We start from the raw sequence: 24,903 nt of genomic DNA on the forward strand, positions 1-24,903 counted from the left end.
CATTTCAGTTCTTCTGCTGAATATTGATCACATGTAAGCACTGATTTACTTGCTGACCTTGTGAAAGGCCTGACCAACTTATCCAACACTGCATTAGTACCAAAGTATTATCCAACACTGCATTAGTACCAACGTATTTACCGCAGAGTTAGATTCAATTTACTTTTGCTGACACACTGTGGAACTGATTGGATCAAACTTAGCTATTAAAAGAATTCTTGGAATCCTAAAGTAAGAGCATTACTTGTCCAAATGATCCTTACACATTTAAAGTACAGTTTTGCTATTATTGAACACACTGCAATAGTTTTTAATCAAAGATTTAAAATGTAAGCATTGAATCCCAAAGTACTGGAGTTCTAATATGTATAATATAAGAAACACGAATGTTTGTACTAATGAAAGCACTCTAATACAGGGGTGCAATTTTAAAAATCCAACATAAAAACATTTCCTGTACTTACTTTATATCGTCCTGCATTTTGTTCCAACTTGTGAACAAACTGACTTATGAACAGATCCCAGGATGGAGATGGTTCACATCCCGGGCATTGCCTGTAAATATGTTCCCCTGGTGTGCTGAAAAAATGAGTTGATAGTTTTCCTCACCAAACACATCATTATTTTGCCTTACACTTGAGATGCGATGGAAGTGCAAGTGAAAATAGAACTGCTCAATCAAGAGGTGTGGCCAAGTTAAAACTGACAAAATAAACAGACTCACAAAACACTCGTTAGGTTTTGACCTCTGTTTTCATTTTAGAGCCACACAAGCACTAAACAAAGACTTTAATCTTTAAAACCTGTCAACTTTACATTTAACAAGCAGTCGTACTGTTGCTCCATACAAAACAACTACAAATTGACAGGTATGTACAAAAATCAACAATTAAACAGTTTCAGTATGCCAGAAAGCATTAATCAAAAGCACATGATACAGTTAATGAAGACAAAACTTCCATTAAATAGAATTCTGCTGCATGCAGCTTGTTGAAAATAGTTGTTTGATTAAAGATGACCATTGCTAACAATGTGTGTTTCATGAAAAAACAATGACTAACAAATGTCATTTGCTGAATTTTTAAATGTGTCAGAACAGCATGGAATCGAGTTACAGCACACAATAAAATAGCACTATTAAAGTCAAATGAACAGCTGGGTGGATAATGTAAATGAAGATTTGGCAACAACTCAGATCATAGACATAATTGCCAGTATAAATTTATTATCTGCCTTAATCATTCTTTGAAAATGCATGCACCTGATAATACCAGCACTGCAAACAGTTACACTTCAATGGGTGAAATGCTTTTCATCAAAATATTGCAGGTGCTCTTACATTTGTTGCTAATTTGAGGGCCAATTGTTGGGGAGTCAACTTCAAATTTGAATTGATTATTTTATTCCTACTGTGGTCGAAATTGTACAAAAAAAAGACATCTAATTGGTTCAATTCTATCCAATGTCCAGCACATTATGTTAACCATATTGCTAAACTAGTTGAATGAAAGGTATTATAGCATCACAAATAGATTCACTAGCGTATAAGAACGACAATCTGCTTTATTGCAAATAATGTTATGAAATTGGTATACACAGATTGTATTTTTACATTGATCAGATCAAAAATAGAGCATAAACATAATGCAAAAGAGAATTCAAAAGTAAAGGAACACCTTTTGAATTGAAAACTGGACAATTGAACTGATCTGAATCCTAATGATCGCTGATTTAGTTAACTGCAGGAACCATTTCAGCTACATTCCTATATCCTGGAAAATCACAGAAATGCTTATGCTTTCATTGTCATAGACATCAATTTCGGTGCAACGGTGTCACAACAGATTCCTTATCACCATTGCATGCAAAAGCTTGTTTAAAAATAGGATTGCTTTCAAGTCTCATGTTCTTACCCCATAGTGTTTTTGGATAAATGAGGCAGTTACATTTACTGAGCAAAAATATTGATTATTTACAACTTCTCTACACCAAATAAGTATTTTTAACTTGCAACTAATTAAAATGTATCTGTGAAGAGATGAGAATTTCCATTCACACGTTTTTATATAATTTGACCATTGAGATGTAATACTCTGTTAAAACTACTATTCATATCTGTGTCTTGTGTTGAATAATATTACATTTTTAGCTTTACTTTGCTAAAGATTTACTGAGAATGCATATGCCCAGCTTGTGCTAACATCAATTTTAACTCGTTATAGTTGTTCAATAAGGAGTCAAAATCTTCCCTGTAGAAGAACCAACCAATTTTGTCAATTATATGGCAGATGGAGAAAGTATACTTGCTGGGTCTTGTGCCCAATGGAAATATTGCTCCAGTGTCTGATGGCATTACTTTTTATTCTACATCATGTTGGAATGATAAATATTTCTGTTATTTTGAAGTCTTCTGAGATACGAAAGGAACAAAGCTAAAATATGTTTTTAATTGGTCAAATAAAGAAGTAGCATTTTTAAAACACAGTTCAACTTTAAAAAAAGATACTGGTTAAAACAGTGTACATTCAAGGTTGATACCAGATATTTTTGTCATTAAACTTATGATATTATTATAAATTATTTTGCCAAAACTGTAAAATTTTGCATTTAAATTAACATTTTTGTTTTTTTTGTGCAAGGGAAGTACAGATGTGGAAAATGTTTACAAATTTACACATACTTTTATCTTCCTACAGTTCTTCCATTTTAGTTTTAAAGTGTTTGTCATCTTGGTTACAGTTAAGCCTATTTCTTCTGAACTAATTAGCAGGTCAGGAAATAATTTGGTCAAATAATTCAATGGCAATTCATTTTATTTTCCTTTCAGGCTGGTTTAAGAAATTTCAATTACAAACGTTTGATATAATTGATTTAAACTCACGTCAGTTTAGTTAATGCTTTCAAAATATGTGAACCTAATTAGTATCTAATTTTGGCAAAAGATTTCATCTTATAAAAAAAGAAATTGATGATTGAAAAAAAATTCTGTGCAGTTCCTATAATTCATTGAAATTGTAAGAATGATTTTCTGAAGTTGTTTTCTAAAATGTAACATCCAATAAATCATCGCCAGTGATGATTTTCTTGCATCCCTAATGTATTTCCCATATTTCTACAGTTAAGATGTTGTTAAACAATTAAAACTTGTGTCTTAGTAGATAAAGTTGTCATTTTATGATGAGTTAAGGTATTGTTGCACCATTGGTCCTGTAATGTCAATCTGTGCAGAATCTGCAACTTAGTGATTTGCTCACTTTTCTAGCGTGGTGTGCAGATTGTGTCTGTCATGCATTCAATGGCTTTGATTTTGAGAGAATAAAAAGTGCAGGGTCAGATACTTTGGTAATCAATGTCTATGTACTTGGTCAAATAACCTATTTCCTTTTGGCCTGATATTTAAGAGCTATAACAATGTCAATGATCAATCATTCCCATATTCTTCTGCTAAGGTATTAAGTCTAATAATTTTCATAATATATTAATTGTAAAGCTGCATGATCCCACAATTTTCTTTATTTTTTTTAAATTTTTCAAAATTAAAAGCATGATTATAAATAGTGAACAAAAATGGTACATGATTGAAACCAGAGACAGCATAAATTGTCATTTCAATTTCTTTAGTTCAATACTTTAACTTATGCCTAATCTTTGCTTATAATTCAAATGTATTTCACCAAATAAATACAAGCATTTGAATATATGCTTTGATTACATAACTGCAGTATTATACAATTGGTCTTCAGGTTTACTGCTCAAGCTGCTGAATAACCATTGTTGGTTTAAGCATGAGCACACCTGGGAACTTAGTTCCTAATTGACAGAACTTCAAGGAAAATATCATAAAAAAGCTCTTTATTACATTTATTAAATTGAATTAGAGGCTTTGAAAGTTCAAACTATCTTGGGAATAATGTAGGAATTAAAATTTCACTGTCAGATATCATATAAATGTCTAACATGCTCATTTCAAATTCCTTTGTTGCTGAACAGAAGTATAAACTTACACAAATATTGAGGCAGAAAGGAAATTGATATCCTGTGATTTCATACGGTTCCATGTTTAAGCTACTCATGGTTAAATTTTGGAGTCAACAATTATCTGAGTGACGTTAGTCTCCACATACCAAAAGTGAAGAATCGAGAAAAACCGAGGAATAACTGTTCCTTCAAAAACTCTTCCCTGATTTCATAAGAAAAACCCTCTGGCTTTTACAAGCTATTGATTTTTGTGTTGTGTCTTCATGTGATCAAGGCGAGACTATTTTGTTTCACTCTAATAAATAAGAATGGGTTGAAAGCTGTATTCCATTTGCCATGCTGAAGCAAAACTACAACTAAATAAAACCTCTTCTAATTGAATTTTAGAAATGTTTGAAAGTGCGTCAATAAATTCAAAAGCCTGACAATGAGAGAAATCTAAAAAAAATTGAAGCTTATTTCATATAATGGTATGAACATTCTGAATTCTGAACATTTGGACATGATAAAATATGACCACATAAGAGCAGATTAATGCTAAACCCAAATTCAAGATAGACATGTCATCAGTGTTGATGCCCCCCTTTCTATTTCCCAACATCTTTCCAACAAAGCCATTGACAGTGAAACAGAGTAATATTATATGGTATGTGGAATATAACTTTATTTCAACAACGTTTCTTACTAAGCCAAAATCAAAATCATGTTAACTGTCCATGCCATGGTGACCTTACATGGAAGAGGAAGAAACCATTGTCAGAGCAGAGTTCATTGCATCATTGCCAAATTAATTTTGCTGGCTTTCAGAAGTTATGTTTATGCTTTTCATAGACAGAATCAATGAGAAATCACACGTCAAATTAGATAATATTGTGTTGCTTGAGCAGCATGTATGTGCTAAGATGAGAAACAGAAACAGCACTCTCTTCCATGTTATGTGAACCAATGGCAGTCACAGGTCGATTATGGATGCATGTGGAAAGATGACATAATGAGATGGAAAGATGCTACTTTTATCAACAGAGCTTTGGGGTACAGATAACTGTAAATCATGGTTTTTGGTTTTAGTTAGCACTTCTTGATCAAGAAGTTTTTAAGAACTCTATTTGCATCTTTAGGATACAGAATTATCCTAAATATAAAGATATTTCTTGTGATAAAACTTGAACCAATTCCATCAATGACAACATTCTGGTCTTGAATATAACATAATTTATATTGTGATCAAGGTAACAAGCTTCAGAGCTTCTGAACTATGTCATCATTTCTTTTGAAAACTATGTAATCTCAATCCTTCTCCCTCTCTCCCTGCCTCACATATGCCCCATTTTGCAATTTGCTTCTAGTAATTGTGTGGCTGTCACCATGGGATGATTTAAATATGAATTCAGATCATCAGACAAACGATTATAGGTATTATAATTTAGTTTTCATTGCCAATTTTCCCATGAGCTCAACCTGCGTTTTTGAACTTGTACTGACTTGCTTGAAGAGCTACCCTTTTGACCAAATAATTATTCCTGAGACTTGCCGGCGGGTACGCATTCAATTCATAGAGAAGGAGTGAGAAGAGGGAATGGCATAGGTCAACCCAAACAACAAAACCCTGTACTCATCCAATTTTCATGCAAGGGCATTTCAAAGGAAGGATCACTGAGCAGTAATGCTCCCTTGTTCTTATTGACTAACTCAGGCCAAAGATACCAATTGCAGCATGCCTCCTACCTGTCCAATGAAATTTTGTATCTTGTACATAATCAGGAAAGACTTACACCTAGACCTGATATGCATCAAGACTCAGTTTAATGTTGCTTTATAAAAGGAACTTTTGAGGCACTATGTTGCCAAATTACTAATATGATGCTGTAGAATCAATAATATAGTATACATAACAAAATGTTATGTACGTCAATGATTTTGATAAAATGGTGAATTTTAAAAGTAGTTTAGCTCCTTTACACCCAGATATTTCCTGAACATTAATATAGTTGGTTTAAATGTGAATTTATAACCTGGGGATTGATTATAAATTGCAAGGAATCGTGGCCATCAACAAGGTCTCTCGGATAGTTACTAACCTTGAACTGAAAATTCAATAAGAGCTGAACAATGCAAATCAAAAACCTTGTGCAACTAGAATAATGTTTAAATGTAATGGTTACCGGGAATTTCCCTCAGCAAGGAGGGAAATATTTATTCTGAAGTGACGTGTGTTGTACACAGCAGATATTATCCATAATGTCTCTGGAGTAGGCTGACAAACTGTTGTGTATCTGTTTAATCTGTTGGAAATACAGCCAGCAATTCTCTTTGTGTCCTTGAAGGGAATGCATGATAAGAAAGAGCAGATATCTAGGAAATAAGAGGCAAATCAGGTGATTGGCTACCTGATTGAACACAATTTTGATTATAGATAGTGAAATTCTCTTCAACTAGTCTGAATGTTACTCTCTGCAGCATTCTTTTAGCTTGGCTGGTTTTGAAGATTGAATCTAATTTTTTTCTTTGCCTGGTAAATTAGTTCATCCAGAAGACATGCACCAAAGTTAAGATCCAATTTGCCAAACCTCATTTCTTAACTTGGGTGACCATTGGTTTTCTTCTGAGACATCATCGACATGAAAAATTACATCTGCTCAATTTTCCAAAATTGAATCGAAAATAAGACTCTCCCTGAGAAGTCCGGGCCAGAACATAGCGTGATTTAGGTGGTGCCTTTAATCAGTCGGTGGGGTGACATCCTCTTTCCTGAAATAACTGCACAGAGGCCAGTGTCCTATCACCAATCACCCTTTATTTGTATGTGCACAGTACATGGACTCTGACCAACCAACTCAGAGCCAGGCACTAGAGTGAGGAGACAACTTTGTTCCAATCAACACAGTCATGCTGTAGTAAGATAAAATGTGCCTTTTCATGAGTCAGGATTACATTCCTGCTGAGTGTAACAGGCCATTACATTCTCAGTTTTATGGTCGTCAAAAACACATGGGCCTTTTACATGAGTCTCCTGTTTCTAAGTATGTACTGCCTACAGTTGTGATCAGGCAATGATCAGTTTAAATCTCTTATCAGGCAGTGTTTAGAGGATTACAGACCATGTCATGTATGCAGTGAACTCAATTCCCGGATTATGAAAAAACACAATAAGTAATTTTTCTGCTTGGAATTATGCAGATGTTGTGGTTTACACATTCCCAAACATATACAGCACATTGCAACGTGAGTCGAGTGTGTGGTGCTGAAAAGATGCAGCAGGTCAGGCAGCATCTGACAAGCAGGAGAATCAATGTTTCGGACATAAGCTCTTCATCAGGAATGAAGGGCTGATGAAAGGCTTATACCAGAAACATAGACTCTCCTGCTCCTTGGATGCTGCCTGACCGGCTGTGCTTTTCCAGCACCACACTCTTGACTCTGATCTCCAGCATCTGCAGTCCTCACTTTGTCCACACTGCAAAGTGAGCCCTGCAATAACTCTATTGCCACAATATGGTACAAAAGCTGAAATTGCTTGAGAAACTCAGCAGGTCTAGCAAATTTGTGGGGAGAGAAAGCAGACTTAATATTTGAAGTCTGGTGACTCTTCACCAATCACTGCACTCAAAGCATTAACTCTGTTTTCTCACTACAGATGCTGCCAGATCTGCTGAATTTTCCTGGCAATTTCTGTTTTTTTTAATAATTTCCAGCATTCGTAATTCTTTGTTTTGTATTATTGTAACAATATCTGGCGTTCAAGTTTTTGGTTTGTTGATAAGCATGTACTTGTTTCTTTGACTAAGAAAGGAATATTTGTCATAATTATTAGCAAAAGATAAGGACTGGCCCTGAAGAAAACACTACAAAATATAAATTTTGTATTCTCTCTGTTACCTTTTAATGGAAGCAACATTAACCAACTGAACCCCAGTGACTGGCTATAACAGGGAAAGGTATTCAGGAGAGCACAGTATTGTCACATAGATTAATTTAGACAGGCAGGAGGCTGGAAGAACACAACAAACCAGGCAGCATCAGGAGGTAGAGAAGTCAGTGTTTTGGGTGTAACCCTTCTTCAGGACTGGGGGTGGGGGTAGGCGGAGCTGCAGATAAAGGGGAAGTGGATGCACACTGTTAAAATGGGGATAGGTGAAGACAGGTAGAGGGTACAACCTGGTTGCTCAATGGGAGGAATGAATCCAGTTGGTGTCAGGGAGCAGTGGAAGGGAGGGGGGGGGGGTGATGCTGAGAAAGCAGTTGGGGATTTGGAGGGAGGTTATTTGAAATTGGAGAACTCAATGATTCCTTTGATCTGTGGGGTGCTCTAGTGGAAGATAAGGTGTTGTTCCTCCAATAGGAGCTGTGGTTTGTTTTGGCAATGGAGGAGACCAAGAATGGTCATGCCAGAAAGGGAGTGGTTGGGGGAATTGAAGCGGAGAGTGACTGGGAGGTCTGGTCGGACCCTGCAGACTCGGCTGCGATGCTCAGTGAGCTGTTCCCTAAGTTTATGTTCGGTCTCTCTGATGTAGAGAAGACCACACTGGGAGCACCTGTTGCAAAAAGCTAGGTTGGAAAAGAGGCAGGTGAACCTCTGTCATTTCTCCCATTGACCAACCAGGTTGTACCCTGTCCCCTCCTCCTCCTTTTTTCTGCAGCTCCGCCCACACCCAGCCCCATCCCCAATCCTGTAGAAGGGTTATACCCGAAGGATTGACCTCTCCACCTTCTGATGCTGTTTGGCTTGCTGTGTTCTTCTGGCCTCCTGCTGGTCAATTTTGGATTCCAGCATCTGCAGTTATTTTTGTCTCTAACCAACATGGATTAATCTAGCCCCTAATAAAAGCACTGGATCTGGAATTCACAAACAGGGTCATTGACATTGATACAAGATCCGTTTTTTATAGCTGTTCATATGTAGAGATTTATCTGCAGCCATTATAGCTTGAAGCTTGTTAGAGTCTCCGTTTACTTGACCTGTTGTATCAATATTGTAAAGTTGCATATTTTGTTGAATTGAGAATCAGGTGCAAATGTTGAGAGCAGGTAAATGCAGGATTTACAATGTCAGTTTGACTTATAAATTCCCAAACTATATTAACAGACTGTTTATCATTAAACACAAAAGCTTGTGACAGTCGTCTTTGTAAAGCTGATCTCTTGCAGTGATTCAGCATCTGATACAAATGATGGTTGTGATAGGACAGACAAAACAAAGGAGGTTTTCTGATCAGACACAGCGAAGGATGGTCATACAATTCACTGAAACAACTACATAAAAATGCTGATGTAATTTATGCCATATGAAGTATGATGAATAAAGAAATTTTGGGGTTATGCAGCTTTCAAACTGAAGAGCATAAGCATTTCCATTTCATATCATAGACGATGCAGAAACTTTACATATTTTGATAGTTACAAAATACCAGAAAGTACCAAAAGATACAAAATCAATTTGATCTGGAAGTTACACATTAAACAACAAGACCTAAATTCACATTTCATTGCTTACAAAACATATAGAGCAGCTATGGCAATGGACTCCCACTATAACTGTAGGCCAAACAGCATTGCTAATTCTTCGATAATAAATTTGAAAACAATCTTCACTCGCGGTAATGTCATGGTCACAAAAATAGAATAAAGCTGTCAACTTGCATAATGCAGAAAAATGCTGCCTGTAAATGAAGGCAATCAGACTCAACACAGAATGAAATTTACTCATTTCTTGTGAAAGAGCAATGGTTTCACGAGGCCAGCCAGAATCTTGGGTAACTGCGTTGTTATAATCTCTGACATCATCTCTGGAAATTCCACACTCAGTGCCTGGGACTGAACAAAAGTATTCAAGCAGAACTGATGTAGTTTCTTGACAAGCTATTGAAAAGAGACAATGGAATTACCAAGCTTGATTGTGTTTTCTTTACCTGTTAAACTTCAATATTCTGCATGGTTTCTATCACATACTAATGGACATAATGAGCGATACATATAGAAATTCCGTTGATGTCAAAGACAAAAACTTAATACAGGCTAATATCGGTTCCCTAGCTGTTAGTGATTTAACTATAAACATCAGTCAAAGAAAACAAAGAATAGTACAGCACAGGAACAGGCTCTTTCGCCCTCCAAGACTGTGCTAACACAAGATGCTTTTCTAAGCTAAAAACCTTTTGCCTCTATGCAGTCCTTATCCCTCTATTCCCTGCCTATTCATAAACAGGTCAAGGTGCATCTTAAATGTTGCTATTGTATTCTCTTCTACCACTTGCTCTGGTGACACATTGTAGGCGCTTACCATCCTCTGTGTAAGAAACTTGCCTCTCACATATTCTTGAAACTTACCCCCTTTTATCTTAAACCTATGATCCCTAATAATTGGCATTTCTACCTGGGAACAAGACTCTGACTATCCGTTCTATCACACCTCTCATTATTTTTTAAAATTTGTATCAGGTTGCCTTTCCATCCTTTGCTGTTCAAGTGAAAACCAACCAAGTTTGTCCAATTACTCCTCATTGCTAATACTCCCCAAACCAGACAATACCTTGGTAAATTGTTTTTGTACCCTATCCAAAATCTCCATATTCTTCTGTTCATGCACCAACCACAACTTTATGAATATTCCAAATGTGACCTAACTAAAGTTCTAACCAGCTGCAATATGACTTGCTAATTTTTAATCTCTGTGCCCTGGCGGATGAAGGCAAGCATGCTATATGCCTTCCTGATCACCTGATCCCCTTCCTTGTGTTGCCACATGTATGCTTGGTTCCCCCTGTATGTTCGAGTAAAAAGTGAGGTCTGCAGATGCTGGAGATCAGAGCTGAAAATGTGTTGCTGGTTAAAGCACAGCAGGTCAGGCAGCATCCAAGGAACAGGAAATTTGACGTTTCGGGCCGGAGCCCTTCATCAGGAATGAATGACTCATTCCTGATGAAGGGCTCCGGCCCAAAACGTCGAATTTCCTGTTCCTTGGATGCTGCCTGACCTGCTGTGCTTTAACCAGCAACACATTTTCAGCTCCCCCTGTATGTTGGCATTACAAAGTGCTCTGTCATTTACTGTAGATTTCCCTCCTGAATTAGATTTTCCAAAATGCTTCATCTTACATTTGTCTAGATTAACTTCCACCTGCCATTTCTCCACCCAAGTCTCCAACCTATCTATATCCTGCTGTATCCTCATGCAATTCTCCTCATTATCCACAGTTCCCAAAATCTACATTCTCCTCGGAATTATTTATGTATGTTATGAACAACTGGGATCCGAGCACTGACCCCTGTGGAACATCACTGTTACAAATCCCCATCAGAAAAAACACTATTTTACTGTTACTCTTTGTCTCCTATGACTATTAATGTTTTGCCTTATATGTCCATACAATAATGAGTAGATGAAAGTCACATGAACATGTAAAACATTTGCCATCTGGTTGCAAGCAACAATTATTTCTGATACTATTTCTTTCAGTAAGGAGTACATTTAGTTCTGACATTAAGTGATAGTCCTGTTCTCATGCAATCTCATGTTATAAGAAAATCGTGCAATAGCCATGGCATTTAAACTAATGGGACGGGAATCACGTTGTAGCCAGTACAGGTAAGAAAAGTTCGCATTCTGCAAACAAGGGTCTAAAATATGCAATCATGTTAAAGCCAATTTACGTTGAAGAAACACCTGTTATAGCAAAACAGATGGCAAAGAGTAAAAATATCAATGAATGGAGTTGTGCACCAAATCCTCATTTCCAAGCTGCCTCAGTCTGCATTTTTTTTTGCAGAGGGTGCTAAAGGGTGAGTGAAATCCAGATATAACTGTACATGGTAAAAGTTGAGGCAATTTAATCCAATCAGTCTTTCAACTTTTGTATAAGTTAAATGAATTATAATTAACATGAAAAAATATTGGCAAAGTATGTTTTATCCAATATGTAAAACAATAAAGCAAGTGAGTAGCTGTGTCAAGTGGAACAGGAACTCAATCCTCAGTTGGTGTGGAATTTGCTGATCTTAGTCATCGTGGTTGTAAGAACATTACAATACCAGGTGAGAAAAGGGAAAATTATTTGTGTTAATTGTGATTTCATTTCTCTCATGAGATCTCTGTTGAATGGAGGGATTAAATAACTCAGGCAAGCACTGGAGGGAGCTTGACTATGAGCACAATCACCTGCTGACACTGCAGACTCAGACAGAAAACATTGGATGACTTATCAGAAGTTGCTCTGGGAACTATCATTGAGGAAACACTCACTGCTTCAGATTTTGAGGAGATGAGAAAACTGCTGGAGAGAATTGTAAGGTAGAGGGGAGGGGGTGCTTGTGATGTTGGTAAGAGAAACACTGAACAGATTATTCTCACATTGAGAATTTGATTTTATTCATTGCACTATTGAGACCACCACCTACCCCTGGAGAAAGATCACTAATTATTGGCTGACAGAGGAGCTTTGTTCAAGATCTGTTGGTAAAATTAATTAATAATCCATTCAACATATCGCATGTGACACTTGGTTAATAATCCTCACTGACCAAGAGAACTACCTATTAAAGAAATATCAAATTAAAATAACCACACCTACTTCATGCATCGAGTCCATGAGTTTAGTCAGCTGGTAAAGGCGTTGAGAGTTGCTCTGTGCACCTTTCTCCTGCAAGTTAATGGCTCTACTCAGCTCTCTAATGTAGTCTCTCCGCATCTCATCAAAGTAAGATTGGCTCTTAAGGCCTTCCAAGGGAACTGAAAAACAAATCCCAATCCCAACATATTTTTTTTCTGAATGAAATGAACAGCTTGATTTACACAATCCCAACAGCAGATGTGATGGCAAGGAGCTGGAAACATCCAATGGTCTGCCCAACTACCAGCTACTGGACTGCCTCTTACCTGTCTGAAATGTTATGGGGATTGAGGTTGTGTTGGTTGACTGCCCCAGAATGCCCAGCTCTCTGGTCACTGTCAGTATTTTACTCATAGTGAGGGGAGACCCACTCATTCAGAAGGTCCAACAGCTTTAGCTGCACTAATTGCTGTCAGGCACAGAGGACCTCCTGTGGGGACCAGTAGGCCATTGGACATGCTCTCCCTACCAAGATCATTCCCTTATTTTTGTTCACTCATGAGACATGAGCATCACTGATTGGTCACCATTTAATTGACCATCTCTAGTTGCTCTTAAAAAGGTGATGAGCTGTCTTCTTGAACTGCTACTGTTCACATGTTGTAGGTAGACACACCATGCCATGGGGGGTGGAAGAATTGCAGGATTTTGACCCAATGCCAGTGATAATACTACTCCATTTCTACTTGAACCCAGTCCTTCACTTACCTTGCTAAGACCTCTTCCTCCGGAATTTCCTGGCCTCCTTGGTGTGGTGGAACTACTGCATTGCAGCAATGGACAATGTTTCCATCTGATAATGCTGAAACTATAGACTGCCAACCAGTCTGTTTGGTAACAGTTCTAAAGTGGACCTTCCTCCTAAGATAGGAGTGGAAGTGTGCCATTAAAATTCTCCTAGCATTAAATTGCTGGGGCAACCTTTAAAATTGTGGATGATCGACACATTCCCTGGATTTTTAGTGGCAGATGAGTGGAATATGTCGAGGAGATCCCATATAAACCTAGCCCAAAATTGCATGACGTTGATCAACTCAATAGGCATTTGCTGGAATAATCCAAAATCTCAGCAATTTTGTACAGCTACGATGCGTATTCCTTTTGGAGGAACAGAACAATCATTCCAAGCCCTTGTGCATTCCCACCGACACCAGGTTCAATTTTGAGAGATTTTTTTCAGTCCCATTGTTTCTAATTTGCTGCCAACTTATTGAGGAATTTGCTTTAAACAGTGTTTACACTTAAATAAACGTAGGACATGGAACAGTACAGCACAGTACTGGCCTTTTGACCCTTGATGTTGTGCCGACCTTTTATCCTACTCTAAGATTAAATTAACCTACATACCCTTTATTATACTGTCTTCCATGTGTCTATCCAAGAGTCGTTTAAATGTCCCTAATGTATCTGACTCTACTACCACAATGGCAGCACATTCCATACACCCACCACTCTCTGTGTAATGTACTTACCTCTGACATCTCCCCTGAACCTTCCTCCAATTACTTTAAAATTATGTCGCCTCATGATAGACATTTCCACCCTGGGAAAAAGGCCTCTGGCTACCCACTCTATCTATGCCTTTCTTCATTTTGTACACTTCTCTCGTCACCTCTCATCCTTCTTCACTCCAGTGAGAAAAGCCTTAGCTCCCTCAAGCTTACTTTATAACACATTCATTTAACAACACATTATCAGTTGATAAGGGATGATTTCCCAGTTTACAACAGCTATTAGGGAATCTCACCAATCAGCAGCATCTATTGGAAATTTAAGCATAACTGAGTACAACATTCTACCCAATTACTTGGTTGGGAAATTACATGTGACGTACTCTTGAGTTCACAATAAACAGTTGATAAATAAGACATCCTGCTAAACCAGAAGCCTGAATATTGTCTCTGTATGGTCATTTTAAGAAGAACATCTTTTTTATCTTTGTGCATAAGAGAAAACATACCACATACAGTACAGTCTTTGTTATGGCTGCTGAATCATTGTGGTATTTCTCACATTCCACCATTCTACTGCCGATTATAAAGATACTGAACGGGCTGTCATATTGTATAAATTAGTTTAATGTTAAATGATAGCAAATAACTCACCCGTAATGAGTAACTCATCTCCTGACTCCCCAAAGCCTGTCCACCATCAACAAGACACAAGTCAGAAGCGTGATGGATACTCCCCACTTGCCTGGATGAGTGCAGCTCCAACAACACTCAATAAACTTGACATTATTCCAAACAAAGCAGCCTGCTTGATTGGCACCACAACCACAGGCATCCATTCCACCCACCCCCGATGCTCAGTAGCAGCAGTGTGTACTATCTACAAGATGCACTGCAGAAATTCACCAAAGATCCTTAGAAAACAGCTTCCAAACTCATGGCCACTTCCATCTAGAAGGACAAGGGCAGAGGTACATGGGAACACCATCCCCTGCAAGTTTCCCTCCAAGCCACTCACCATCCTGACTTGGAAATACATCACAGTTCCTTGAATGTCGCTGGGTCAAAATCCTGGAATTCCGCCCCTAATAGCGTTTTGTGTATTCCTAACCAGATGGACTGTAGCACTTCACCACCACCTTCTGAAGAGAAATTAGGACTGGACAATCAATGGTGATTCAGCCAACAAACTAATGTTCCATGAGTGTATATTAAAAAGAATATTGTTGTCATTTCTATCAGCTTTTCAATATCCATTACACCATGTCATGAAATATTATTAATAGACAATTCCATGCAAGTTAAACTTCCATGATTTGGATAATTGCAATATATTTTGTATAACATGTCGAAGACCCCTGCATTCCATGAAAAGTATTTCAATGGTAACCACTGAAATTCAGGCTGGGATGGAGACAAAACTCTACCAATAGAAATTTTCAACTTCATATGACCACTAGTACCACACTAAGTGATCAAAACTAATACTTTTCAATGTTCTTCATGAGGAAAAAATGGTTACAAAAATAAAAATTGCTGGAAAAACTCAGCAGGTCTGGCAGTATCTGGGGAGAAAAATCAGAGTTAATGTTTTGAGTTAAACTGTTCTGAGGACAGGTCACGGAAACTGAAACATTAACTCTGATTTCTCTCCATAGATGCTGCCAGACCTGCTGAACTTTCCAGTAGTTTCTGCTTTTCTTTCTGATTTACAGCATCTATAGTTCTTTAGGTTTGTATAAAAAATCCTTGTCAATGCTTTCTCCTGATTAGCGATACATTAAAACATCAAAAGATGGTGAGGCTGCTTAACATGCAAAGTCTGCCCTTACAAGTTGGGTCGGATGCAGTATGCTCAGCCTGCACTCCTCTTGACACATACTGAGATGAATAAACACACATTTTACTACTTACTCCTAGCCCATAAAAGGTGTTATTTCCAATTTCCCGCCTTTGCTGCCTCCACATAGTCCTTCTCATCCTCTACTTTATTTCTCCAGTTCTGGGGGTCTGCAGTTTACTAGTACCTGTGAAGTAATTGTTCCACAGTGTGAGGCTACAGGATCATGATGAAACATCATGAGATTAAGACAGAACTGGAGGCTGATGCCAAGGTGGAGATTACCTGAGCTACAGTAGATCATTTTTTTATTTTATTCAGTTGTGGGATGTGGATGCCACTGACTGGCCAGTATTTAATGCTTGTCTCTAGTTGCAACCTTTAAAAGGTGGTGGTGAGCTAACTTCTTGAACCGCTGCAGTCCATGTGCTGTAGGTAGACCCACAATGCCCTTAGGGAGGGAATTACAGGATTTTGACCCGGTGACAGTGAAAGAGCAACACTATATTTCCAAGTCAGGGTAGTGAGTGATTTGGAGGGGAAATTGCAGGTGGTAGTGTTCCCCTGTCCCTGCTGCCTTTGTCCTTCTAGATGGAAGTGGTCATGTGTTTGGAAGGTGCTGTCTGAGGATCTTTGATGAATTTCTGCAGATCACCTTGCAGATAGTACACATTGCAGCTACTGAGAGTCAGTGGTGGAGGGAGTGGATACTTGTGGATGCAGTGCCAATCAGGCTGATTGCTTTCCTTTGGATGATATCAAGCTTCTTGAGTGTTGTTGGAGGTGAACTCATCCAGGCAAGTGGGGAGCATTTGATCAGGTTCCTGACTTGTGCCTTGTAGATGAGAACAGGCTTTGGGGAGTCAGGAGGTGACTTTATTGTTGCAATATTCCCAGTCTCTGACCTGCTCGCGCATCCACTGCTTTTATGTGAGGGGTCCAGTTGAGTTTCTTGTCAATGGTAATCTCAAAAGATGTTGATAGTGAGGTGTTAGCGATGGTGATACCATTGAATCTTAAAGGACGGTGATGAGATTGTCTCTTATTGGAGATGTTCATTGCCTGGTATTTGAATTACACAAATGTTACTTGCCACTTGTCAGCCCATTGTTGTCTGGGTATTGTGCAGATCTTGCTGTATTTGAATGTAGACTGAATATGGTGTTAGTTTGTGAATAAAGGCTATGTTAAACTCCATACAGGCTACTGCAGAATTATTTATGGGACAATCAGATCCCCATAACACTGACCTGAAGACATGGTGGCAGTAAGGCAATAACATGGACAATCAAACTGTTATGCAGAAGAACCCAAAAGCAACCTGAACTAAAAGATGGGTGACAAGGGTGGAAAAAAACATAATTAAACTACAATTGCAAATAAGAGGGGAAAACAGGGGTAAAAAAACTGACTCACCAGTGAGTAGGCAATGTGATCTTGGAGCATAGTTAGTGTCTCAATTCAGTAGTGGAGCAGCAGAGCTTTGAGCAGCTATGAGGATAGAACCACTTCCAGAGCTATTCCTGAGAGTAGAAAGTCTCAGTTTGGGCACATATAGAATAGCCGAGAAAACCCTTTGATAAGTATTAAATAGTCTCAGGATTGCAGAAGTAATAGCAGCACAATCAGGTAGTAAGCTGCTTTGTGCAATTGAAACCAATAACCTGTATTGATTAGCTGGCAAATTGTGCATGTGATGATTTAGGGAATGAATTAACATGCAACCTCATGGTTGGTGTGATGGATGGGGCACCCAGTTCTCAGGTTTTTTTTATAGTCCAAAGAGCACCCGAAACTCACGAAGGTGGTAGGGTTTGTGAGACTATCCACAATCTGGTGACAAACTGGGGAATAGGATAAGGTGAGACCGAACTCTATGGAAGAAGCAAAGTGAGTCAGTCCACAATGTAGACCTGAAAATAGAAGATGTACCAAAGCAAATGCTCAATAAAAGTCCTAAAAGCACACAGGCAGTCATTTTCAAATGTTTCATATGTGCTTGGAGCAAGATATATCACTGTGATTTCCTACAGGGGAAGTGGGATGTAACAGCTGTGATAAAAGTCATCATTTTAAAGAGATGTTGTCATTCTCAATGTGTGAGTAATGAAAATAGCTTTTAAGATAGAAACAAGTTCAAGATGAATGAGAAATTAAACATCTGAGGAGACATCAATGGCTATTTACTAGCCGTTATTTATTATTTCAAGGGGCATCCTATTGTGTTTTAAATAGATACCAGCACAGGGTAAACATCGGAATGTAAAATGATTATAAAACATCTCAAATTAAACCATTCTTCAATCAAAATGCAAGACCCAGGAGGAAATAATTTGCAAGTCAAAGATCAGATTGTGGGAAAGGTAAACTATAAATTCAGGGAAATAACAGAACCACTTTATATCTTGTAGAATCAAGATGCTCCAGAATAATACTGATCATGAAAATAGACAAACTTGCAAAGGAAGACAACAATATAGAATGTAGAGAAGAGTTTTCCCCAATATATTTACTCGCCTGCATAAGCTGAAATATAAATATTGAAGAACACAGCAGCCAAATGCAATTCCAATTTGTGTATTTACTCGAAGAAAGGTACCACACTCCAATACATAAAGGGTAAGCAGAAATTGAAAGAATGCAGTAACAGCAGTTAACTTCATTAATCAGCGTGCTTACAAAATAGTGCTGAAGTGTGGTCACTACTTATAAACCAAATGAGAATATCAGAACCTGCAGAGACCTGACTAACAAGCCTGTACAGGTATACCCATCCAATGTCATTAGTTGATGATCATAGAATCCATACAGAGTGGAAGCAGGCCATTCAGCCAATTGAGTCCACATTGGCCTTCCAAAGTGTATCCCCCCAGACCCACCCCCTACCATATCCCTACATTCCCCATGGCTAGTCTACCTAGCCTGTACATCCCTTGAATCTATGGGCAATTTATCATGGACAATCTGCCCAACTTGCTTGTCTTTAGACTAGGAGAAAGTGAGGACTGCAGATGCTGGAGACCAGAGTTGAAAAATGTGGTGCTGGAAAAACACAGCAGGCCAGGCAGCATCCGAGGAGCAGAAGAATCGATGTTTCGGGCATAAGACCTTCTTCAGGAATGAGGCTGGTGTGCCAAGCGGGCTGTGATAAAAGGTAGGGGGGGAGGGGCGCTGGGAATACGATAGGTAGAAGGAGGTGAGGGTGAGGGTGATAGGCCGGAGAGGGGGTGGGGGCGGAGAGGTCGGGAAGAAGATTGCAGGTCAAGAGGGCGGTGCTGAGTCTGAGGGTTGGGACTGAGATAAGGTGGGGGGAGGGGAAATGAGGAAGCTGGAGAAATCTACATTCACCTCGTGTGGTTGGAGGTTTCCTAGGAGGAAGATGAGGCGTTCTTCCTCCAGGCGTCGTGTTGCCATGGTCTGGCGATGGAGGAGTCCAAGGACCTGCATGTCCTTGGTGGAGTGGGAGGGGGAGTTAAAGTGTTCAGCCATGGGGCGGTTGGGTTGGTTGGTGCGGGTGTCCCAGAGGTGTTCCCCGAAACGTTCCGCAAGTAGGCGGCCTGTCTCCCCAATATAGAGGAAACTATATTGGGTGCAGCGGATACAGTAAATGATGTATGTGGAGGTGCAGATGAATTTGCAATGGTAGATGTGGCTGTGGTAGCGAGTCTGTTTCAGGACGTGGCTGAAGAGCTTCAGGGCAGAGGACATGACCTGGGGGGTGCAGTGAGAGTCTTTAGACTGTAGGAGGAAACCCGCACAGACATAGGGAGAATGTGCAAACTCCACACAGACAGTTGCCTGAAGGTGGAATCGAACCCAGGTCCCTGGTGCTGTGAGGCAGCAGTGCTAACTGTTGGGCCACTATGCTGGCCGCTCAGTTAAATTGGTGAAGAGCACATTGATCACTAAGTTAGATGCAACCAATAAATTCTGGCTAGTATCTTTGGGCCAGGAATCAAGGTTGTTAACTATTTTAAAATACCTCTGGCCACTATTGGTTCAATAATCTGTATTTGGAATAGCATCAGCAGCTGAAATGTTTTAAGTTACTATTACAAAACTCCTAGGAAAGGACAGAATAATTTGCCACATGGGAGATAACTCATACCTGGTTCGACAGAGGAGGTGCACTGTCATGGAGTTAAGGATATTCTGAAAGCATTGTAAGAGGCAGGCTGATACAAGTATAAATCTAGAAAATCAATTCTCAAGGTCTTTGATTATAGTGAAATCCATAGACTAAAGGTTAATAATCCTCAAAAAGTAAAGAGGGATTAGAGAATTTCCTTAACTCAAGAATATTTTTCTAAAGAGACAACAGAAACATCAAAGATAGAAAAACCAAGAGTTGCAAAGACTAGGAATCATTCATTTCTAACTTATCATTAATCATCAAGACATTAGGACAGGTGCTGAGTCAAAGCCAGCACTGATGCAGGAATGTTGATCAACAAAACTCTTTGAAAAAATTAAAAATTCATTCAATTTCTTCAGGTGCATTAGCACATGACAATCCACAATTTCCAACAACAAAAGCAATGAATGCAGCATTTGCAGCATTGTAAAAGAAGATCAGCCAATTATGCTTCAAGGTCTCCAATCGAACTTCAGAAAAGCCATTCCATAATTGAGAAAACAGGCCTGAGCAGCAACATGGACATGCAAGACATTGTGGATTAAACAAAAACATAAAAGTACTGTTAATGCTGGAAATCCGAAACAAAAACAGAAATTGCCGTCAGCATCTGTGGTGAGAAAACAGAATTAATGTGTTGGTGTGGTGTGGTGACCCTTCATCAGAACAGATTGGACCCAAAACATTAATTCTGCTTTCTCTGCACAGCTGCTGCCAGACCTGCTGCATTTCTCCAGCAATTTCTGTTTTTATTTTGGATTTCCAGCATCCTCAGTTTGCTTTATTTTCTCTTTATTTACCCTGTTGACATTATTTTCATGTGAAACATCTCTAATCATGCTTTCTTAATATATCTCCTCTTAACTTTTGCCCACTCAGACTATGAGAGATTTTATTGACTCAGATTAAAATATCAGACATTAATAATTGGGTAAATATTACAGATTAACATTTCTGACATTGCATTGTATGTGACATAGTTTGTGAAGGAAGTCTGTTAGAAAGATTAATGTTTATACAGATTGAGTTGCAGTGAACCTTCTCAAGCATTGGGTAAGCCATTGAAGGAGGCCTCCCTGAATGACATTGACTGGGACAGTGATTAACCCCTCACATTCAATATCTTTCTGCATGAAAACTAGAGCCAGAGGTGAGTAGGAAGTGTGGAAGATATTATAGGAACTAGAAGTGGTCATTATAAGAACAAACAAAATCAGAGGAGGCGAATATGTCTTTAGCACCGTCAGAATCCAAAATCACTAAGGTCAGTCTCTGCCTATCCAACTTTACTTCAGGCAATCCCAATGCCCATTGCAATTCCCTGCTTGCTACATTATCCATTAAGTAAAGATAATTGTTTTAAAATATCTATTAACAAATTTAAGATATTTCTACAATTCTGACTGAATTTGTAATAGTAGACGCAAAAATATTTAGAGCTTCTGTTAGACTCCATCTAAGAACCTGCTGGGAGAATGTTAGAATCACATTGCGAAATAGAAAAGACAAGATTGTACCAATTCTCCAGATTTTTTTTGGCCTGTATTGGGAGACATGAAATGCCTGCCTGATCCTTATAATCTAATGCACATAGCAGGGTGGATTGAAATATGCAGAATCCATTGCTTACTTGAATGCTTCATAGAACATAGAACAGTACAGCACAGCACAGGTCCTTTGGCCTGTGCCAACCTTTTATCCTACTGTAAGATCAGACTAACCCATATACCGTTCATTGTATTATCTTCGATGTGCCTATCCAGCAGTAGCTTAAATAGCTTATGGTGTACTGGCTTTTATTGGTAGAGGAATTGAGTTCCGGAGTCCTGAGGTCATGTTGCAGTTGTATAAGACTCTGGTGCGGCCTCATCTGGAGTATTGTGTGCAGTTTTGGTCGCCATACTATCGGAAGGATGTGGAGGCACTGGAACGGGTGCAGAGGAGGTTTACTTTTACTTTACTTTACTTTACCAACACCTTCCATCCCGACCTCAAATTCACCTGGACTGTCTCAGACTCCTCCCTCCCCTTCCTAGACCTTTCCATTTCTATCTCAGGCGACCGACTCAACACAGACATCTACTATAAACCGACTGACTCCCACAGCTACCTGGGCTACACCTCCTCCCACCCTGCCCCCTGTAAAAACTCCATCCCATATTCCCAATTCCTTCGTCTCCGCCGCATCTGCTCCCAGGAGGACCAGTTCCAACACCGCACAGCCCAAATGGCCTCCTTCTTCAGGGACCGCAGATTCCCCCCAAACGTGATCGACGATGCCCTCCACCGCATCTCCTCCACTTCCCGCTCCTCTGCCCTTGAGCCCCACTCCTCCAACCGCCACCAAGACAGAACCCCACTGGTTCTCACCTACTACCCCACCAACCTCCGTATACAACGTATCATCCGCCGTCATTTCCGCCACCTCCAAACGGACCCCACCACCAGGGATATATTTCCCTCCCCTCCCCTATCAGCGTTCCGCAAAGACCACTCCCTTCGTGACTCCCTCGTCAGGTCCACACGCCCCACCAACCCAACCTCCACTCCCGGCACCTTCCCCTGCAACCGCAGGAAATGCAAAACTTGCGCCCACAGCTCCTCCCTCACTTCCTTCCAAGGCCCCAAGGGATCCTTCCATATCCGCCACAAGTTCACCTGCACCTCCACACACATCATCTATTGCATCCGCTGCACCCGATGTGGCCTCCTCTACATTGGGGAGACGGGCCGCTTACTTGCGGAACGCTTCAGAGAACACGCCCGGACCAACCAACCCAACCACCCCGTGGCTCAACACTTTAACTCTCCCTCCCACTCCACCGAGGACATGCAGGTCCTTGGACTCCTCCACCGGCAAAACATAACAACACGACGGTTGGAGGAAGAGCGCCTCATCTTCCGCCTGGGAACCCTCCAACCACAAGGGATGAACTCAGATTTCTCCAGTTTCCTCATTTCCCCTCCCCCCACCTTGTCTCAGTCAGTTCCCTCAACTCAGCACCGCCCTCCTAACCTGCAATCTTCTTTCTAACCTCTCCGCCCCCACCCCACTCCGGCCTATCACCCTCACCTTGACCTCCTTCCACCTATCACATCTCCATCGCCCATCCCCCAAGTCCCCCCTCCCTACCTTTTATCTTAGCCTGCCTGGCACACTCTCCTCATTCCTGATGAAGGGCTTATGCCCGAAACGTCGAATTTCCTATTCCTTGGATGCTGCCTGACCTGCTGTGCTTTAACCAGCAACAAATTTTCAACTTTACCAGGATGTTGCCTGGTACGGTAGGAAGATGGTATGAGGAAAGGCTGAGGCACTTGGGGCTGTTTTCATTGGAGAAAAGAAGGTTTAGGGGTGACTAGATAGAGGTGTACAAGATGATTAGGGGTTTAGATAGGGTTGACCATGAGAACCTTTTTCCACATATGGAGTCAGATATTACGAGGGGGCATAGCTTTAAATTAAGGGGTGGTAGATATAGGACAGACTTTAGGGGTAGATTCTTTAGTCAGCGAGTAGTGAGTTCATGGAATGCCCTGCCAGTAACAGTGGTGGACTCTCCCTCTTTATGGGCATTTAAACGGGCATTGGATATATGGAGGAAAGTGGGCTAGTGTAGGTTAGGTGGGCTTGGATCGGCGCAACATCGAGGGCTGAAGGGCCTGTACTGCGCTGTATTTTTCTATGTTCTATGTTCTATGTTCTATCCCTAATGTATCTGATTCTACTACCACTGCTGGCAGTGCATTCCACACACTTACCATTCTCTGTGGGTGGAACATCATATTAAAGAAGGACTTCCTGAAGAGTAATTTTTTTTATATTGGGAGAATTTACAAGTGAATAAAATAATGTTTTAAGCTTTCAGGTAAAATATCACAAACCAGTTTATTTTGGCTTAGAGGAAACATCCTTGTCCTTGGAAAAGAAGCTTTTTTGTTTCAGTTTGAGTAATTTTGCAGATGCTTTGGCTGCAGCTAGCTGTGTGAAATAATTGCTCCCAAAACAGGAAGTAGTTTAGATTGTTTAAAAAAAAGATTATCTCAGTGCAAGAGTTTAGTTAAAAGTTTCAAATCAGAAGTGTTGGTTAAATCGCTGAAGGGGTTATGAGAAGCTGAGAAAGTCTAAGCTTATGTATTTGATGAATTAAGGAAGAGGTGAAATAATTCTTAAGACTGAGAATTCATGCCACAGTTACATCAGACCCTATGTGGAACAGAGAAGGGAATAATTATGTGGGGATTGTTCAAGGAGCAGCTACTGCGTGTCCTCGATAGGTATGTACCAGTCAGGCATGGTGTAAAGGGCCTTGTGAGGCAGCCGTGGTTTAGTAAGGAATTGGAGTCCCTTGTGAAAGGGAAGAAGGCGGCATATGTAAAGATGAGGCGTGAAGGTTCAGTAGGGGCGATTGAGAGTTATAAGGTAGCCAGGAAGGAGCTAAAGAGGGAGCTAAGAGAAGCGAGAAGGGGACATGAAAAGTCTTTAGCTGGTAGGATTAGGGAAAACCCAAAGGCTTTCTATAGGTATGTCAAGAATAAAAGGATGACTAGGGTAGGTATCGGTCCAGTCAAGGATAGTAGTGGGAAGTTGTGTGTGGAGGCGGAGGAGATTGGAGAGACATTAAATCAGTACTTTTCATCAGTATTCACTCAGGAACAGGACACTGTTGCTGATGTGAATATGGAATCACAAATAATTAGAATGGATGCCCTGGAAATATGCAGGGAAGAGGTTTTGGGAATATTGGAAAGGATGAATATAGATAAGTCTCCTGGGCCTGATGGCATTTACCCCAGGATCCTATGGGAAGCTAGGGAGGAGATAGCAGAGCCATTGGCCTGGATTTTTATGTCGTCATTGTCAACGGGAATAGTACCAGAGGACTGGAGGATAGCA

General features: G+C 39.9%; 1 protein-coding gene across 2 annotated transcripts in view; it reads right to left on the bottom strand.

Annotated features, from left to right (window-relative positions):
• Positions 1-9,608: 9,608 nt before the first annotated feature.
• Positions 9,609-24,903, bottom strand: part of LOC132816333 (progesterone receptor-like) — a 335,587-nt gene continuing 320,292 nt past the window's right edge. For both annotated transcript variants that reach the window (XM_060825767.1, XM_060825766.1), the window contains 2 exons: positions 12,542-12,699; positions 9,609-9,834 (listed from right to left, as the gene is read on the bottom strand). In XM_060825767.1, the coding sequence (XP_060681750.1) occupies positions 9,679-9,834; positions 12,542-12,699 (314 nt within the window). In that variant the 3' untranslated portion in view covers positions 9,609-9,678. The remainder of the gene's footprint in view (positions 9,835-12,541; positions 12,700-24,903) is intronic.

This window comes from Hemiscyllium ocellatum, chromosome 6 (genome assembly GCF_020745735.1).
Source record: "Hemiscyllium ocellatum isolate sHemOce1 chromosome 6, sHemOce1.pat.X.cur, whole genome shotgun sequence".
Taxonomy (NCBI): Eukaryota; Metazoa; Chordata; class Chondrichthyes; order Orectolobiformes; family Hemiscylliidae; genus Hemiscyllium; species Hemiscyllium ocellatum.